Consider the following 17,266-nt stretch of genomic DNA (forward strand, 5'->3'; position numbering starts at 1 on the left):
TTTTCTTTGGTGTGCCGAGGGAATTTGTCTCTGTTTCTGTGAGCAGAACTGTAAGAAGCAGGTAGGCACGGGGGTTTATCAGTATGACCTTGGCCGGCTACTTCCTCTTTCCCCACTCTCTTATTACACCAAAAATGTTTTTCTCCTCTGCTCACTAACAGGTGCCCTTCTCCTCTCCTCTACAGTTATTTTATAAGAACGGGCAGCCTTTCCCTGCACATCGGCCTGTGGGACTGAGAGTTCACATCTCTCATGTTGAGCTAGCAGTGGAAATTCCAGTGACCCAGGAAGTCCTTCAGGAGCCCAATTCAAATGTGGTAAAGGTGGCCTTCACTGTACGCAGGGCTGGGCGTTATGAAATTACAGTGAAGCTTGGTGGATTAAATGTGGCCTATAGTCCCTACTACAAAATTTTTCAGCCTGGTATGTTCTTTGTTGTTTTTTTCTCCTTCCATTCCTTCTTTGGTGTGTTGGTTTTTTAGTGAGATTTGAGGGATTGAACCTAGGGCCTTGTGGTTACCAAGCATATAGTTTGCCACTGAGCTTTAACCCTTTACCCCTAGGTTTAATTCACATGCCATAAAATGCATCCATTTAAAGTGGAGAGTTCAAACAGGCATGATGGTACATGCCTGTAATCCCAGCAAGTTGGGATGCTGAGTAATGAGGATCACAGGTTGGAGGCCAGCCCGGGCAACTTAGTGAGCCCCTGCCTCAAAATGAAAAACATAAAAGGGCTGGGGATATAAGTCAATAATAGAGCACTCCCTGGGTTCAATCCCCAGTACTGCAAAAAAAAAAAAAACTATTAATAATAATAATACATGTACAATTTAATGTACACAGTTATGCAACTATCACCATAGTCAATTTTAAAGCATTTTCATTATCCCCAAAAGACTCATTATCAGTCACTTTGTCACCAAATCCCCAATCTTAGATTTCTAAACCACTTATCTATTGCTTCTGTAGTGTTATCTACTTTGGACATTTCATGTAAATGTAATCATAAGATACATGGCCATTTGTGACTAGATTATTTAACAATATAATACTTCTAAGACCTACCCATGTCGTAGTGTGAATTAATTCTTCGTTAATTTTGTTGCCAAGTAATCCAGTATATGGATATACCACATTTTATTTATCTATTGGTAAACTGGTGGGCATTTGAGTTTTTTCCCACTTCTTGACTAAAGCTCTTGTGAAATTTTGTGTAGATATAATTTTTTTTTTTTTTAATTTCTCAAGGAGTAGAATTGCTGAGTCTTGAGCCTAGCAAGTTCTTAAGGGCTAAGGGCACCAGAATATGTAGAAAATAAATTCTGATTTTTTGAAATCTTTTCAAGTTAAAGCGTCTTGATACGAATCCCACCCTTGTTGCCAGTATGCTTTACTTCTCCCTAAAGAGTTTCTGCCCATGCTTCTGGTATCTAGGAATGGAGGCTTTATCTCTACCCTTTTTTCCTCTTGTGTCCTTTATGCCAGATAACAGATGCTGACTGACATTGAGGTCCATCAATGTAATCTCTTGACTCTTGGTTTGCAACATACATGTTTAGTGTATTTGGGGCGGGGGGGCGGGTCTTGTACCCTGTCTTCTGCCTTGTACGCCTGTCTTCTTTCAAGAAGCTTCATTAGATAATGGCTAGTTTGGTATCCACAGAAATATTAGGACCATGGCTAACTTTGGGAGTCAAACCTTAAGAAGATTGGTATATCTTTTCTTGACTGGTTCTCATCTTGCTTTCTTCTGCAATAGAAGGCTGCTCAGAACAAAGTAGCTCCCAAGCCATCCCTCTATTTGCTTCCCTTGAATGCCTCACTCTGGAGACTACTTTCCACATGAATTAGCACCTCACCTTCTTGCCTCCAGTGGAGAATAATTTCAATTGTTATGATATGTACTAACTTGGTTTTAATTAACATTTTTTGAGATAATTGTATATTCACATGCAATTACAAGAAATAATAGAAATCTGGTATATCCTTTACCTAATGTAACATCTTTTTTTTTTTTTTTTTTAAGTTGTAGGTAAGTCACAACACCTTTGTTTTTAATTATTAATTTTATGTGGTGTTGAGGATCGAACCCAGGGCCTCACACCTGCTAGGCAAATGCTCTACAACTGAGCTACAACCTCAGCCCAGTAACATCTTTCAAAACTATAGCATGGTGTGATATAGTACAATATCACAACCAGGTTTTTAATATTGATACAGTCAAGGTACAGAATGTTTTTATCACACTCAAGGATCCCTCATGTTGCCCTTTTGTAGCTACACCATTTTCCCTCCCTCACAGGCCTGTTTCTTTTTTATTATTATAATTTTTAATTTTAGTTGTAGATGGACACAATGCCTTTATTTTATTCATTTATTTTTATGGAGTGCTTAGGATTGAACCAAGTGCCTCACACATGCTAGGCAAGTGCTCTACCATTGAGCTACAACCCCAGCCTCCACAGGTCTTAACCCTTGGAAACTCACTAATCTGATTTTCATTTCTATACTTTTGTCATTTGAAGAATGTTACATAAATAGAATCAAAAGGTATGCAACCTTTTAGGATTGGCTTTATTTTCACTCAGCATAGTATTCTGGAGATGCAACCAGGTTGTTGAGTATATCAGTAGTTAGTTCATTTTTATGAGTAATATTCAATGATATGAATATTTAATTATTTATCCATTGAAGGACATCTGAATTGTTTTCAGCTTTTGACTGTTGTGAATAAAACATTCATGTATAGGTTTTTGTGTGAACATAAGATTTCATTTCTTTGGTATAATGCCCTAGAGTGTAATCGTTGAGTTGTATGAAAATGAATGGACATGCTTAGTTTTTTTTTGTTGTTGTTTTTAAGTTGTATTTGGACACAATATCTCTATTTTATTTATTTATTTTTATGTGGTGCTGAGAATCAAACCTAGGCCTTCCCACATGCCAGGCGAGTACTGTACTGCTGAGCCACAATCCCAGCCCCACAAGCTTAGTTTTTTAAAAATAAAATTTCCAACTCTTTCCAGAGTGACCTATCACATTTTATATGCCACCAGCAACATTTGCATAATCCAGCATCTTTGTGTCCTTGCCACATGTAATATTGTCACTATTTTTTATTTTAGTTATTCTGATAAGTATATGCTATCTCATGGTTTTAATTCACATTTCCCAAATGGTTTACTAAGGTTGAACATCTTTTCATATGCTTATTTGCCATCTGTGTATTCTCTTTGGTGAAATATTTCTTTTTGTCTTTTGCTGATTTTCTAAGTAGATTTTTTTCAATGTTGAATTTTGAGAGTTCTTATATATTCTGCATACCAATCTACAGACCGTATGCAGACCAGCATTACAGAGTTTTGATTACTGTAGTAATTTCAAGTCCTAAAATTGGAAAACTGGCTCTTCTCACTTTATTCTTACAAAATTGTTTTGGCTATTCTATTTCCTTTGCCTTTCCCTATGAATTTTGGGATAATGTTGTCTAAATCTATAAATAATTCTGTTGGAATTTTAATAAGAATTATGTTAAACCTGTATGTCAATTTGGGGAAAATTGACACTTTTACAATGTTGAACTTCCAGTTAATAAACATGATATTTTTCATTTAAGATCTTTGTTGTTTTTCTCTTAAGCATCTTGTAGTTTTCCATGTGTAAGTCTTATACCATGTTTTATCAGATTTGTGCCCCTTTCATTTTTTTTTTGCCATTGCTCACACATTTTTTGATATTCATTTTTCATTTAAAACTTTTTATAATACTTTTTTATAATTAATTAAAAATCTTTATTGATTCATGCTTTCTAGAAAAAAATTTAATTAAATCATCAAAGGCCAATACTCTTCTTTGCTGTAAATACTAAACTGTTTTCTCCACCAAATATCATAATGTATATTTTTATAGCTAATTATTCTGTAATAGCTGTGATTCTCAAACCTTTTTTCCCCAAAAACACTTCTTAAAAATACAAGATCTTAGTTGCAAGCAGACCATAAGTAGCAATTTAAAAAATCAGAACAGGCAAAGCCTTACTCTTATGGACCAAATCACCACTGAGCTGATTTCAGCCTTTCAGACTTTGTTCAATGGCTCTGCACTATCAGAGGTGTCCCACAAATATTCTCAACATCACAAGGGCAGATGCTGATGTTCTGATGCTGCAAACAACCACAGGGCATAAAGGGAAGACCTTGCCAATTTAGTTTAATTTGACCAGAGTTTTCTTTTGCACTTCCTTCATCATTTTCATCTTTTTCCTTGCTGTTGGTATCAACAAAATAATTTTCTTTTTCATTTTCTCTTCTATTTTTTCTTCTTTATCTTTAAAGGTTTCTTTATCTTGAGTGGAACTTTTTGTCTCTTGATAGTCAAAATTTTCAAATACTTTTTCGCTTTGGCCTTTGAAACAAACTCATCAGATATTCCTAGTACTTTTCATTTTCCATTTATTATTCTTTAAAACCTCTGTACAATTACATGTTAATTTTTTTTAAAGAATTTTTTAATATTTATTTTTCAGTTTTCGGTGGACACAACATCTTTATTTTATTTTTATGTGGTGCTGAGGATTGAACCCAGTGTCTGGCGCATGCCAGGCGAGCGCGTTACCACTTGAGCCACATCCCCAGCCCTACATGTTAAATTAAGAGAGTACTAAACTCCCACTAAAGTGTTCCACAAATTTAGTGAAAGCTTGATCTTTTATCCTGGTCATTGTATGTTCTCACTACAGCCCAAATCCAGACAATTATTTTATAATACATGTTGGTAAAAGGTGTTCACGCATTTTTAAGGCCTATCTCACTCCTCTGTTCCCTGTGGAACTCTAGTACTGTATTTTTAACTCTCACTTCTGTTTCTCCACATTTTAATTTTGTTTAGTTCTGGCAGTTGTTAGAATTTATAAAAATGAGTCCATAAAGTTCATTTGAATTAGTGTATTTTCTTTCCTCTTCCCTCCTCTTCATTGTGTTTTAATTGTCCCTAAGAATTGGGAGGGGACTCACTGAGCAATTCTTTGTGCCTTAAAGAATATCTTTTCTATCTCTAAATGTTAGAGATAGAAACACTTGCCTAGCACATGTGAGGCACTGAGTTCAATCCTCTGTTCCAGGAATGGTGGTTCCTTCCAAGACCAAAATTGTGTGCCATTTTTCTACACTTGTGTTGACCTGTGGGCAGCCACACACCCTTCAAATAGTGCCCCGAGATGAGTATGACAACCCTACCAACAATTCTACATCCCTGAGAGATGAGCACAATTATAGTTTGTCCATTCATGAGGTAAGTGGCCTTTTTCTCCCCCCGTCTGTTTTGACAAGAGTAGGCTCCTTCTGTCATTCTCACCTTTTCTTTCTTTTTTTAATATTTATTTTTTAGTTTTAGGTGGACACAATATCTTTATTTTTACATTTACATGGTGCTGAAGATCGAACCCAGTGCCTCACGCATGCTAGGCGAGTACTGTACCACTGAGCCACAATCTCAGCCCCCATTCTCACCTTTTCTGATTGACTCCAATCTCTTGGATCCTTTTCTGGACTTGTGTATTGTCATATCTTTATCTGAGTAGCTGTCTGTCTCATTAGTAATTATGAGACTTAGATTACATGGTAGATAGGAATGTTCTTTGTAAAGAGTAAAGCCTTAGACTGGGGTTGTAATTCAGTGGTAGAACACTTGCCTAGCACATGTGAGGCACTGGGTTCAATCCTCAGCACCACATAAAAATAAATCAATAAAATAAAGGTATTGTGTCCATCTACAAATAAAAAATTTTAAAAAATTTAAAAAGAGCCTTGCAAATAGGAAAAATGGTACATGTTGAGTAATGTTTTGTTTTTTTTCCCATAGCTTGGCCCTGAAGAAGAGGAGACTACTGGAGTCTCATTTGAGAAGTCAGTGACATCGAACAGGCAGACTTGCCAGGTTTTCTTGCGACTCACCCTGCATTCTCGTGGTTGCTTCCATGCCTGCATTTCTTACCAAAATCAGCCGATCAATAATGGCGAATTTGATATTATTGTCTTAAGTGGTGAGTTGGAAGCTTTGATTTGGTGTCTCTACCCTCCTCCCCACTGCCACTTCTTTGTGTGTCTGTACTCTTGTCCCACCAAACAAACATTTTATATTTGAACCACACTTGGCTTAGTGTGCTATAGACTAAATGCTTAGAAATAGGCAATTTTTTCCTCCCCTCTTACTTTAAATCTTATCCTTATTATGCTTCAGAAAATGAGAAGAATATTGTTGAACGCAATGTGTCCACGTCAGGAGTGAGCATTTACTTTGAGGCTTATCTTTATAATGCTACCAACTGTACCAGCACACCATGGCACCTCCCCCCCATGCACATGAGCTCTTCCCAGCGCCGGCCCTCCACTGCTATTGAAGAAGATGATGAAGACTCACCCTCAGAGTGCCACACTCCTGAGAAGGTGAAGAAACCGAAGAAGGTGTACTGCTATGTGTCACCAAAGGTTGGAACACCCCATTTTTGCATTATAGTCCTTCTACCTGAGCCTGCCTATAATTGGGATTTAGTAACATTAGCAACAAAATACCAGTCTGAGTGCTGGTGGGGCAGGATCATTGGCTTGACTTGAAGGGTTTGGGGATGCTGCTAAGAGAGGTTACTGAAAGTGGAGCAGTAGATTGATATTTGTTTGGAACTAGCCTAGATCTCTGTCTAGAGAGGCTTTGTGCCTTGGAACTGTGAGCATCTGTCTGTGCTGCCTTTTGATTGCTTCAGTGGAGAATTTTCAAGACATGGCTCTGAGTTGTAAAGAAAGCTACTTTTAACCATTAAGAAGTTCTCACCAGTATAAAAATCACTATTGGCCCCTTGTACTATGTTGAAACAATTTGGTCTTTTATTCTGTGATTTGTGAAACCTCAATAAATGGATGTCACATCAGGCTCCAAGATTGGAATAAAGAAATTTTGGCAGAGACAAGAAGGTGAACTTCCCAAGCCCCTGAGGTCAGAGACGCTTTTTATAATTTGTATTTTCTTAGTAAGTTCTCATAAAAATGAGACTGTTGAAATACCCTATTTTATCTGTTTAATCTCATAACCAAAACTGAGTTCAAATTCTGTTCTTCAGAGCACTTACTGTATACCATCTTCATTTAAAAGTCTAGCCTTTATTTGGACTAGAAGGGATGGTAATGAGGGAAATGGATGAGGTGAATGAATGAAATAAGACTGGCTTTGAATTGATCATTGCTAAAGCTGGTTATGGGTTCATTATATTGTCTTCTTTGGAAAATGTCTTTAAATCAAGAAAAAAAATCTGATCTGCCTCATGTTCATATAATAAGTTTTTTGTTTATTTAGATTAAAGAACTGTTGCATTGTCTTTTCCTTTTTTTTAAATTAATTTTTATTGTTGGTTGTTCAAAACATTACATAGTTCTTGATATATTATCTTTTCCTTTTTTATAAATTGCAAATTGCATAGGAAGATCCTTCTTTATCCTTGCATGGAATATTTTGGTGAACTTTTTGTGTGAGCTGCCCCCAAAACACACATGCATTACTATCTTCTTGCCTTTCCATCCCTGGCAAATCCTTGGCCACCCAAGGAGGAGGAAAGTAATGGGTCTGGAAGACTGGTATGCCCTGTCTGGACTTGAACAAAGTCATTCTGACCAGCACTGGGCTGAGTAGGAGATTCGGATTGTTTCTGGGTAAAATGTTCACCACTCTGATCCCAGCTATTTCAGAATTGTAAGACTTGAGTTTTAAGGTTATAAATTGTCTCTGTGAAATTTTATGTCATTGTAATATTTTTAATTTGCCCTTTTGGCGGGGGGATACCAGGGATTGAACTCAGGGGTACTCAACCATTGAGCCACATCCCCAGCCCTATTTTGTATTTTATTTAGAGACAGGGTGTCACTGAGTTGCTTAGCGCCTTGCCATTGCTGAGGCTGGCTTGGAATTTGTGATCCTTCTGCCTCAACCTCCTGAGTCTATGGTTTAATTTGCTTTTTTAGAGGTAGAATTGATTATTTATTTTAGTACTAAGTTAACCCTCTTTGTCCATCGAAGAGGCAGGTTATCATGAGAAATACAGAAACTTTGATATTTGAATTAAAATACCCAAATAGGGCCCGTTTATTTATCACTGACTTTGTTTTCTGTGTGTTGATTCTCCAGCAATTCTCAGTGAAGGAGTTCTATCTGAAAATTATTCCCTGGCGCCTGTACACCTTTCGAGTATGTCCAGGAACAAAAGTAAGTTGGACCTTACATCTAGTTCTTGCTGAGCAGGCTTCAGCTCTTAGGATATTTCAGGCCACCTCCCTATCCTCCCCGTTCCCCTCACCCCCACCACTAGGGCTTTCAGTGTTTTTGGAAGTTCTCCCTGTACACAAGGGATTTATTTCCAAATAAAGGGTTATCTCCTCACTTAAATGGCACAAAGAATATATAAATTCTAGAAGGACACGTGCCTACAGAAACAGAAATTAGCAGCAATTCGGAATAGTTTACCAGTTACCTTTGTCTCTAGGACTAAATTCATACAGAAGGCCTTGATAACTCCCAGTATGCTAAAGCTCATTCTTTTAAAAGAAACATTCTCTCATATATTTTCTTAAAAGTCTTTTTTTTTTTTTTTTTAACTTTTCTGGGCTTTTAGAATACAAACTTTTATCCAAAGGTTTGTTGTATATGTTGTTTTATAAAAATCACTTTCCTCTAGCAATTTGGAGTAGCAGTTTTTGTTATTTTATATATCCTTACTACTTTCGCTCTTCTTATATTTTATGTTGGAAGGTCTATAGTGTTGATTGTAATCCTTACTTAAGGCAATTTCTGCAACTCAAATAATTTTGAATAAGATTTGAATTGTAGAACATTGAGGGGAAAAAAAGGAGATGTACTCCTGGTTGGTGCTCACTCAGAGAAAGCATGTTTACCTGGTTTTTTGGTTGGTATAGAAGGGTAGAAATGTGGAAAGATTTTGCTGGGATTGAAGGCTTTATAGATTAACTCTTTTTTTTTGTTGTTTTTGTTTTGTTAGTTTTCCTACCTTGGCCCTGACCCTGTTCATAAGCTTCTCACACTGGTTGTGGATGATGGCATTCAGCCTCCTGTGGAGCTCAGCTGTAAGGAAAGGAACATTCTAGCAGCCACTTTCATTCGCTCCCTGCATAAGAACATTGGTAAGATTGGTATAGAGATTCAACTGGGAAGGTAGCAGTGCCAGCTGCCTTTGAGTCCCAAGGATATAAAGTTCATATACATGTTCAGGAGGCTCTGATCATGGATCTTGCTATTCTTCAGGAGGCTCTGAAACCTTTCAGGACAAGGTAAACTTTTTCCAGCGAGAGCTTCGGCAGGTACACATGAAAAGACCACATTCCAAAGTCACTCTGAAGGTCAGCAGACATACCTTGTTGGAATCGGTGAGTAAAATTTCATCTCCATCAACAGATGCCAGAGTTTTCCAACTAAAAACCTCTTTAATAATATGGTTATACCTTGCAGTGTTTTTTTTTGTTGTTGTTGTTTTTTAATGAAGCCTAAATTTCTCTTTCTTAAATATATCTATTAGAAACTGTTTGCTCTTCTCTTTGATTATGCTAACTTTGGGGCAGTTGTTGGAGGTATTTTACCAAGGGGAGACTAGGTGATACATTGGCTTTCACGCCTGTTAGGTAAATTAGTTCCTGAACAGTCTCCTATGCAGGGAGGAGAAGTGGTTACAGAGGATGTTCCTGTTATTGAATCCTTAAAATAGGTTCTTGTTGGATTACAAGGATGTGATTTTTGTTGTCACTCTGGTCTGATGGAAAAGGAACACCTGACGTGTGTCTGTCTCCACCATGCAGACACTGGCATGGATCTAACATTCCCCGAGAATGAGAAGGCTTAATTCCTGTCCAGAAAGTGTTTGTGGTGTTTGGCTCTGGTAGGTGTGACTGGAAACCCCTTTTCTCAGCCACACTCTCCATGTGGCATGGCTCACTGCCTGAACCTTGCCTTGTGGATAAAGATATCTAGTGAATAGATTGTACTTTACTGAAACTCATTGGTACTCTTGCTCATGGCTTAATGATTTGAGTCATTTTTTTCTTCCTGTAAGAGTTTTTTCTTTTTTAAAAATTCATGTATGTTTTTATTCTAATTAGGTATATATGATAGCAGAATACATTTTGATTCATTGTACACAAATGGAGCACAACTTTCCATTTCTCTGGTTGTTGCAAGAGTTTTTTCATTAATAAAATCAGAATTGTTGGGGTGTATGGCATGAACATGGGAAGGTGAAAGAAAGCAAGAAAGTATGCAATCATGAAGCAAGTGCTTAGTCTCAGAGATGGGAGGCTTAAAGAAAAGAATAGATTAAAAACTTAAAAGAAACAAGAGGAAGTTCTCAATGCATTGAAGGAAAGAGAAGTCAATACCTTTCCTGCTTATTCTTCCAATACAGTATGCAGCTGGGCCCACCTTATCACATCCTGGTTGTTACCAACTTTATTAACTTTAACACCAAACTGGACTTAGTGCAGTCAATGATGAATTGTCTACCAAGTGTATCTCTCATGTAACTGTGTTATGGCTGAAATTGAGAAATTGGGGCAGAAGTTACCAAGTGGCTTTGAGGATGGCTAAGGATGCATGGTTTGAACAATTACCATGCACACACAAAGGAATATATGGGGATGACTACTTAGTACAAAGAGTAACTCAGCACAAGTGTTACATCATGATCACATTTGAACATGACTTTACATGAAGAATCTGGAAGATCCCTGGAATTCCTATCATGTATACTTCTAATCATAGATACGACATGGAAAAAATACCAGATGATCCCCCTCCATTTTTACAAAAGTTCCTCTGTCTTCCTTCGACTAACTTTATCTATTGCCAATCAGTAAACATGCTATAGCACAAATTATTCTATTCATCCATTTACTGTGTTATGAGCTGAGTATGGTTAAATATACTCACTTCTTGATGCTTTTGGAAAATGATATTTTGCCTCATTTTTAAAAAAATAAAAATAAAATGAGGGTTATTAAAAACAACTTCAGTTTTCCAACAAAATGATGGTGTAAAGACAAAGAAGTATTTTTTAAAACCTTAAATTTCTGGGGCTGGGATTGTGGCTCAGTGGTAGAGCGCTCGCCTAGCACGGGCGGGACCTGGGTTCGATCCTCAGTACCACATAAAAATAAAAGGCATTGTGTTGTGTCCATCTACACCTAAAATATAAATATTAAAAAAACCCTTAAATTTCTTCTAGAGATCTGTGCATTTTAAATGTAAGACGATGTTACAGAGGCTTATTTCTACTAATCTCCTCTATATAATAGTGGTTACTTTGATGAACAGTGGCAGTGCTCTTGTGTTTTTGTTTTTAGCATCCAAGGCTGCCAACCAGTATTCTCACAGTTTCCCTCCTGTCACTGCTTTTCAGTCTTTGAAGGCCACTCGAAATTTCTCCATCTCAGATTGGAGCAAGAACTTCGAAGTGGTTTTCCAGGATGAAGAAGGTCAGTTTTGAGATTTCATTTCATCTTTTAAAACTCTCCTCCCTAATCCTTGCTTTTTCTTACTCCCCCTACACATACAAATAAAACAACTTAGCTTCCAGGAGTCAAGGGAAAAAAAAATGATCATGTTCACTGGCCAGATGGCATGGTGGAGCTTGTACAGCAGAAACATAGGGATTGGAGGAAGAGCTCTAAGAGTTTGAACCAAAAGGGCAAAGTAACCATTGCAGAAACAGGAAAAATGTCCATCTCCTAGGATCTCTGATCTTCTGTGTTTCCAGTAGCTTAGTGACCAGAATATTTTTATCCTACAGAAAGTGATGGGATTTAAAAAAAAATCTATCATTTAGGTGACTTGCAGTGGAGATACAGTAAAATAATGGAATGGAGGGAATGTGGAGAGCATAAAATCACCAATAAAGGAACAAAGATGATAAGAGGAGGGAGATAGGCTTCTCTTTTCATTAATTTTCATTATACTTTTCAGCTCTGGACTGGGGAGGTCCTCGGCGGGAATGGTTTGAACTGATCTGCAAAGCATTGTTTGATACCACCAATCAGCTCTTCACCCGTTTCAGTGACAACAACCAAGCATTAGTGAGTCTGTGACTTTTCCCTGGGTGGGTGGAAAGTGGAACATGTAATGTATACTCAAGGGTTTGAAATTTTGAAAATCTGACAACCCGTGTCCTGTTCTTAATTTTGCTACTTACAATATGAGCTAATCAGGTTGCCTCCCTCCTAGTTGCCTTCATTATTTCATTTATAAGATGAGAAAAAATAAAGACAGTTGAATATTACTTAAGCCACTTTCTCAAAACATACCTGAAGTGGGGCCTGGGGTTGTGGCTCAGTGGTAGAGCACTTGCCTAGCATGTGTAAGGCACTGAGTTCAATTCAGCACCACGTATAAATAAATAGAATAAAGACCCATTGACAACTAAAAAATATTTTAAAAAGAATACCTGAAGCAATTGATTTCTAGGCTATATTTTTGACTAGGTTGAGGTGTTAGGAGTAAAATGTAGATTTTGGCTGGAAGAAGTTCTAGTTCAGTGAAAAGACATCATATCACCCTCTGATTAATTTCCATACTCAGCCAGGGACCACAAACTTATACAAGATTTTTTAGTTTAGTAAAAATTTTTATTATTTTTTAAATATTTTTTTTAGTTGTCAATGGACCATTATTTTATTTATTCATTTATATATAGTGCTGAGTGAGAATCAGACCCAGTGCCTTACATATGCTAGGCAAGTGCTCTACCACTGAGCCACAACCCCAGCCCTCATCCTTATTTTTTATCCTTCAGTCACTTTAAATTACTCAGTGGTGGCTACCAAAAGCCCAGTATCATTAGTTGAGCTTTTTGATCCTTACACTGGAATTCTTGCTCCCCTGGCATGGTGTGTTAATCAGCTTCCTGTTACTATAACAAATACCTGAAAAAATCACCTTGTAAATAGAAAGTATGTATTTTGGCTTATAGTTATGTAGGTTTTAGTCCATGTTTTGTTGGCCCCATTGTTTTTGGACCTATGTTAAGGCAGCACATCATGGTGGCAGTGCATGGCAAAAGCAATTACGTCATGACCAAGATAAGCAACAGACCAGTTTGCCATAATACCCTTCAAGTGCATGCCTTACTGACTTAAAACCTTTCACTTGTCCCCCCCATTAAAGGTTCCACTACCTCCCAGTAGCACAAAGGCTGGGAACCAGTCCTTTAATATATAGGCCTTTGGGGAACATTCCAAATCCAAACTGTAACACATGGAGTTTCGGAGGGAGGGTCTCTCCAGAACAAGAAAGCAAGTCTCTCTTGCTTTCTTTGACAGGTTCATCCTAATCCTAATCGCCCACCTCACCTGCGCCTGAAGATGTATGAGTTTGCAGGGCGGCTGGTGGGCAAGTGTCTGTATGAATCCTCTCTAGGAGGTGCCTACAAGCAGTTGGTTCGAGCCCGTTTTACCCGTTCTTTCCTGGCCCAAATCATAGGACTACGCATGCATTACAAGGTAATTACCATCTTAGGTATGCATTTTCTACTAAGACTGCCTATCCATAAACTCTGAGATCTCTTTGCCTGTGCTGATTATTTTTAAGGTTCAAGGAATAAGTGATTTCAAACAATTACAACTTTTATTTCTGGGCAAAAGTGAGTTTATTTTCGGCTGTGTCTTTCTGTCTCCTCAGTACTTTGAAACAGATGACCCAGAATTCTACAAATCAAAAGTTTGTTTCATCCTCAACAATGACATGAGTGAAATGGAGCTGGTTTTTGCAGAAGAAAAATATAACAAGTCAGGTCAATTGGACAAGGTGAGAAAGAGCACCAAAGCCTGTGGGTCCCCTGTTCCCCAGCTCCCTCTAGAGCAGTGCTGTCTAATACAACTTTCTATAGTAATGGGAAGGTTCTAAATTTGTATTGTGTATTAAATACCCATGGCACGGCTAGTGTGACCACATAACTAAATTTCTCATTTTAATGAATTTAAATTTAAATAACTCTTATGTGGCTAGCAGTTTCCATCAGATGATGCAGCTTTCAAACATTGCACCTCACAGTTTATGCTCTCAGCCCTTTTTTGGGAGTGTGGGGGGGTACTGGCGTTTGAACCCCAGGGCCTCACACATGCTGAGAACACACTTTACCTCTGAGCTTATTCCCAGCCCCAATCTCAACTATTTGAGTGGAGTAAGAAGCAGAAATGCCTATCTATTCCACTTGTTCCTGCTTTCCAGTCGAAAAAGAATTAAGTGGTAATGAAAGACTCACTGCATAAGCAGATTTGGAAAGGATATTGTCTTCATCAACATTTACCAGTGGTGATATAGATGATTCCTATTTTAACACAATACCTGTATGAAAAGTTTTTACAAGGAAACTATTGGCCACAGGTATTTTTTGAGGAAAATGTGCTATTGTTTACATTGTGGGTTTAATGATAAGTGATAAAGCTAAAGTTACAGTGATTTATAATTTTAAAAAGTTGTGACCAATGGTACCACTCTACTGGTAGTCAGATATCCTTTCTGAATATTGTGGGAATGTAACGCTTTGTACACACGTAACCCTTTGTACATATGGGATCAGAGCCTGACTTCCTGAGCCAGCATAACAAGAAAACTAGAGTCAGTAAAATACTGAATTATGGTCTTCAGGCCCAAGGGACAGCATGGTAGGAAAGGCATGATACTCCACACACATCAGGGATTCTTAGGGATTAAAAATGTAGAAATTTCTTTCTTTCTTTTTTTTTAACTTTCAGTTCATGATAGATTTCTTAGAATGTAACATCATAATGAGGATGGAAAATTGAAATGGGAGTATATATTTTACTGATTTTTAAAACTTTAAAAAAAAATCAGAAAAACGTGAACAAACGCTACATTTAAAATGGGTAAAATAACATGAATTCTCAAAGAGGATGTCCAAATAGAAATAAATATGTAAAAAAAACTTATTAAACTTTGCTGGTAATCAGAAAATTATAGATAAAACCAAATTATAGGGGCTGGGGTTGTGGCTCAGTCGTAGAGCACTTCCCTGGCGTATGGGAGGCACTGGGTTCAATCCTCAGCACTACATTAAAAAAATGAATAAATAAAGTAGGGGAATTGTGTCCAACCACAACTGAAAAAATATATATGTATTTTAAAAAACCAAAACCAAATTACATATATTATACAATCAATAAAAAAGATAATACCAGGCATTGGTGAGAATATAAGCAACAGGAACTTTTACATATGAATATAAATTGGCACAGGCATTTTAAAAAACTGAAATTATCTAATAAGCTAAACTGTGATACCTTATGATGCAGCAATACTACTTCTAGGAAAATGTAGAATTTTTTTCTATTATTTTGTGTGAGTTTCTGTTATTTTGTGATATTTCTATTCTGTGAATAAGCACTTCTATCTAGTAGCCTAAGAAATAAATGGTTAAGATTTAGGGTTTACATTAAATGAGATAGCAGGCTGGAGTTGTGGTTTAGTAGTAGAGCGCTTGTCTAACGTGTGTGAGGCACTGGGTTTGCTTCTCAGCACTACGTATGTACATTCATGCATACATAAAATAAAGGTATTTTTTAAAAAAAGCATCTTTAAAAATATGAGGCAGCATGATGTCATCAGGATCTTAAAATCTGATGTTATAACTAAATTGAGGCTTTCATTTATCTATGAATATATATATATATATATATACACACACACACACACACATACATACTATATATTAGCGCATATATATAGTGTGTGTGTGTGTGTGTGTGTGTGTGTGTGTGTGTGTGTGTATATATATATATATATATATATATATATATATATAGTATGTGTGTATATATATATAATATATGTATATGTATATGCTATATACAATATACAAATTTTCCAGAGTGGTAATTGTGAACTGTGCCTCAAGGATTCTTTAAGTGCCTTTTAGAGTTGTTTATTGAAGGATACAAGTTCTGTTGAGAATCATCTAAGTTTATTTGACTTTTTCTTTGCATATGAGGAAAACAGGGGTCCAAATAATTAAGTGACTGAAGTTATGTAGCAAGATAGCATCAGGACTGGGATTAGAATCCAGGATCTCTAAGGTTCAGACTGTGGCACTTTCCACTAATTCACTTTGGAGAACTTGTGGAATCAGCTATCCCCATCTTAAAATTTCTGAGACATAAAAGGATTTATTTGAGAAGAGGTCTGTAGTGGTTTAATTTTGGATGACAGATTAAAATTTAGTAATAAGAAACCTTAATATCTTCCTGTTGCATGACCACTACCTGACTGGGTCAGAGAAGACCTCACCCACACACCCACTTCAGAAATAGTAGTTGGGGGCTGGGGATGTGGCTCAAGTGGTAGCGCGCTTGCCTGGCATGTGTGCGGCCCGGGTTCGATCCTCAGCACCACATACAAACAAGGATGTTGTGTCCGCCGAGAACTGAAAAAATAAATATTTAAAAAAAAAATTCTCTTAAAAAAAAAAAAAAAAAGAAATAGTAGTTGGTAGAATATGGCAGCAGTAGTAGAAGCCTTGAAGCTTAGTCATGTGAAGTGAAAGCAAGTGTGTTAAAAAGCTGAAAGCACAGTGGAAACTTGTAGTTGGTGCTGATAGAGTTCAAGGGTTTTATGTGTGTGAAACATACCAGGCACATAGCACCTTGTAATCTAACATCCACAGCCTCTCCTTATCTTTTGCTTCCTATTTCAGGTTGTAGAACTCATGACAGGTGGAGCTCAAACCCCAGTCACCAATGCAAATAAAATCTTCTATTTAAACTTGCTGGCCCAGTATCGACTGGCTAGTCAAGTGAAAGAGGAGGTGGAACATTTCCTAAAAGGTGGGCTCCTATTTCCTGTTGGCCTTGAGTTTAAAATGTCTGTATCCTTGGTGTGGCTTTAACTTGGCATATTTGTTTCAGGCTTGAATGAGTTAGTACCTGAGAACCTGTTGGCCATTTTTGATGAGAATGAGCTCGAGGTAAGTGCTTATAATTCAAACCCCTGTTACAGAGAGCATGCCTGTAGGAACCAGTGTGCGGCACCTCCTGTTATGAGGTGCAGCAAGGAAGCCCTTATATACAAGAGTTGAGCACACTTTTATCACTCTTCCATTTATTGACCTCTTCTCCAACTTTTTAAAAATCTAAATGTGAAAATCAGAAAGCAGTAAATAGTTAATTATTTTTGAACAGTAATGATTAGTATTTATTTATCAAATGTTGAT

The 17,266-nt window shown here is 37.2% G+C and overlaps 1 protein-coding gene and 1 pseudogene across 6 annotated transcripts in view; both read left to right on the forward strand.

Moving 5' to 3' along the window:
- Arel1 (apoptosis resistant E3 ubiquitin protein ligase 1) overlaps window positions 1–17,266 on the forward strand; it is a 52,714-nt gene that overhangs the window by 24,785 nt on the left and 10,663 nt on the right. For all 6 annotated transcript variants that reach the window (XR_013090736.1, XM_076849858.1, XM_076849863.1 and 3 more), the window contains exons 5-17: window positions 186–423; window positions 5,123–5,292; window positions 5,863–6,043; window positions 6,241–6,488; window positions 8,173–8,250; window positions 9,041–9,182; window positions 9,304–9,425; window positions 11,447–11,522; window positions 12,010–12,119; window positions 13,362–13,541; window positions 13,720–13,845; window positions 16,751–16,880; window positions 16,962–17,020. Coding sequence is in view for 5 of the 6 variants with exons in the window: in XM_076849858.1 (XP_076705973.1) it covers window positions 186–423; window positions 5,123–5,292; window positions 5,863–6,043; window positions 6,241–6,488; window positions 8,173–8,250; window positions 9,041–9,182; window positions 9,304–9,425; window positions 11,447–11,522; window positions 12,010–12,119; window positions 13,362–13,541; window positions 13,720–13,845; window positions 16,751–16,880; window positions 16,962–17,020 (1,860 nt within the window). In the remaining variant the exon portion in view is untranslated. The remainder of the gene's footprint in view (window positions 1–185; window positions 424–5,122; window positions 5,293–5,862; window positions 6,044–6,240; window positions 6,489–8,172; window positions 8,251–9,040; window positions 9,183–9,303; window positions 9,426–11,446; window positions 11,523–12,009; window positions 12,120–13,361; window positions 13,542–13,719; window positions 13,846–16,750; window positions 16,881–16,961; window positions 17,021–17,266) is intronic.
- On the forward strand, window positions 10,279–10,915 carry LOC143393458 (rRNA-processing protein FCF1 homolog pseudogene; annotated as a pseudogene).

This window comes from Callospermophilus lateralis, chromosome 3, assembly GCF_048772815.1.
Source record: "Callospermophilus lateralis isolate mCalLat2 chromosome 3, mCalLat2.hap1, whole genome shotgun sequence".
Taxonomy (NCBI): Eukaryota; Metazoa; Chordata; class Mammalia; order Rodentia; family Sciuridae; genus Callospermophilus; species Callospermophilus lateralis.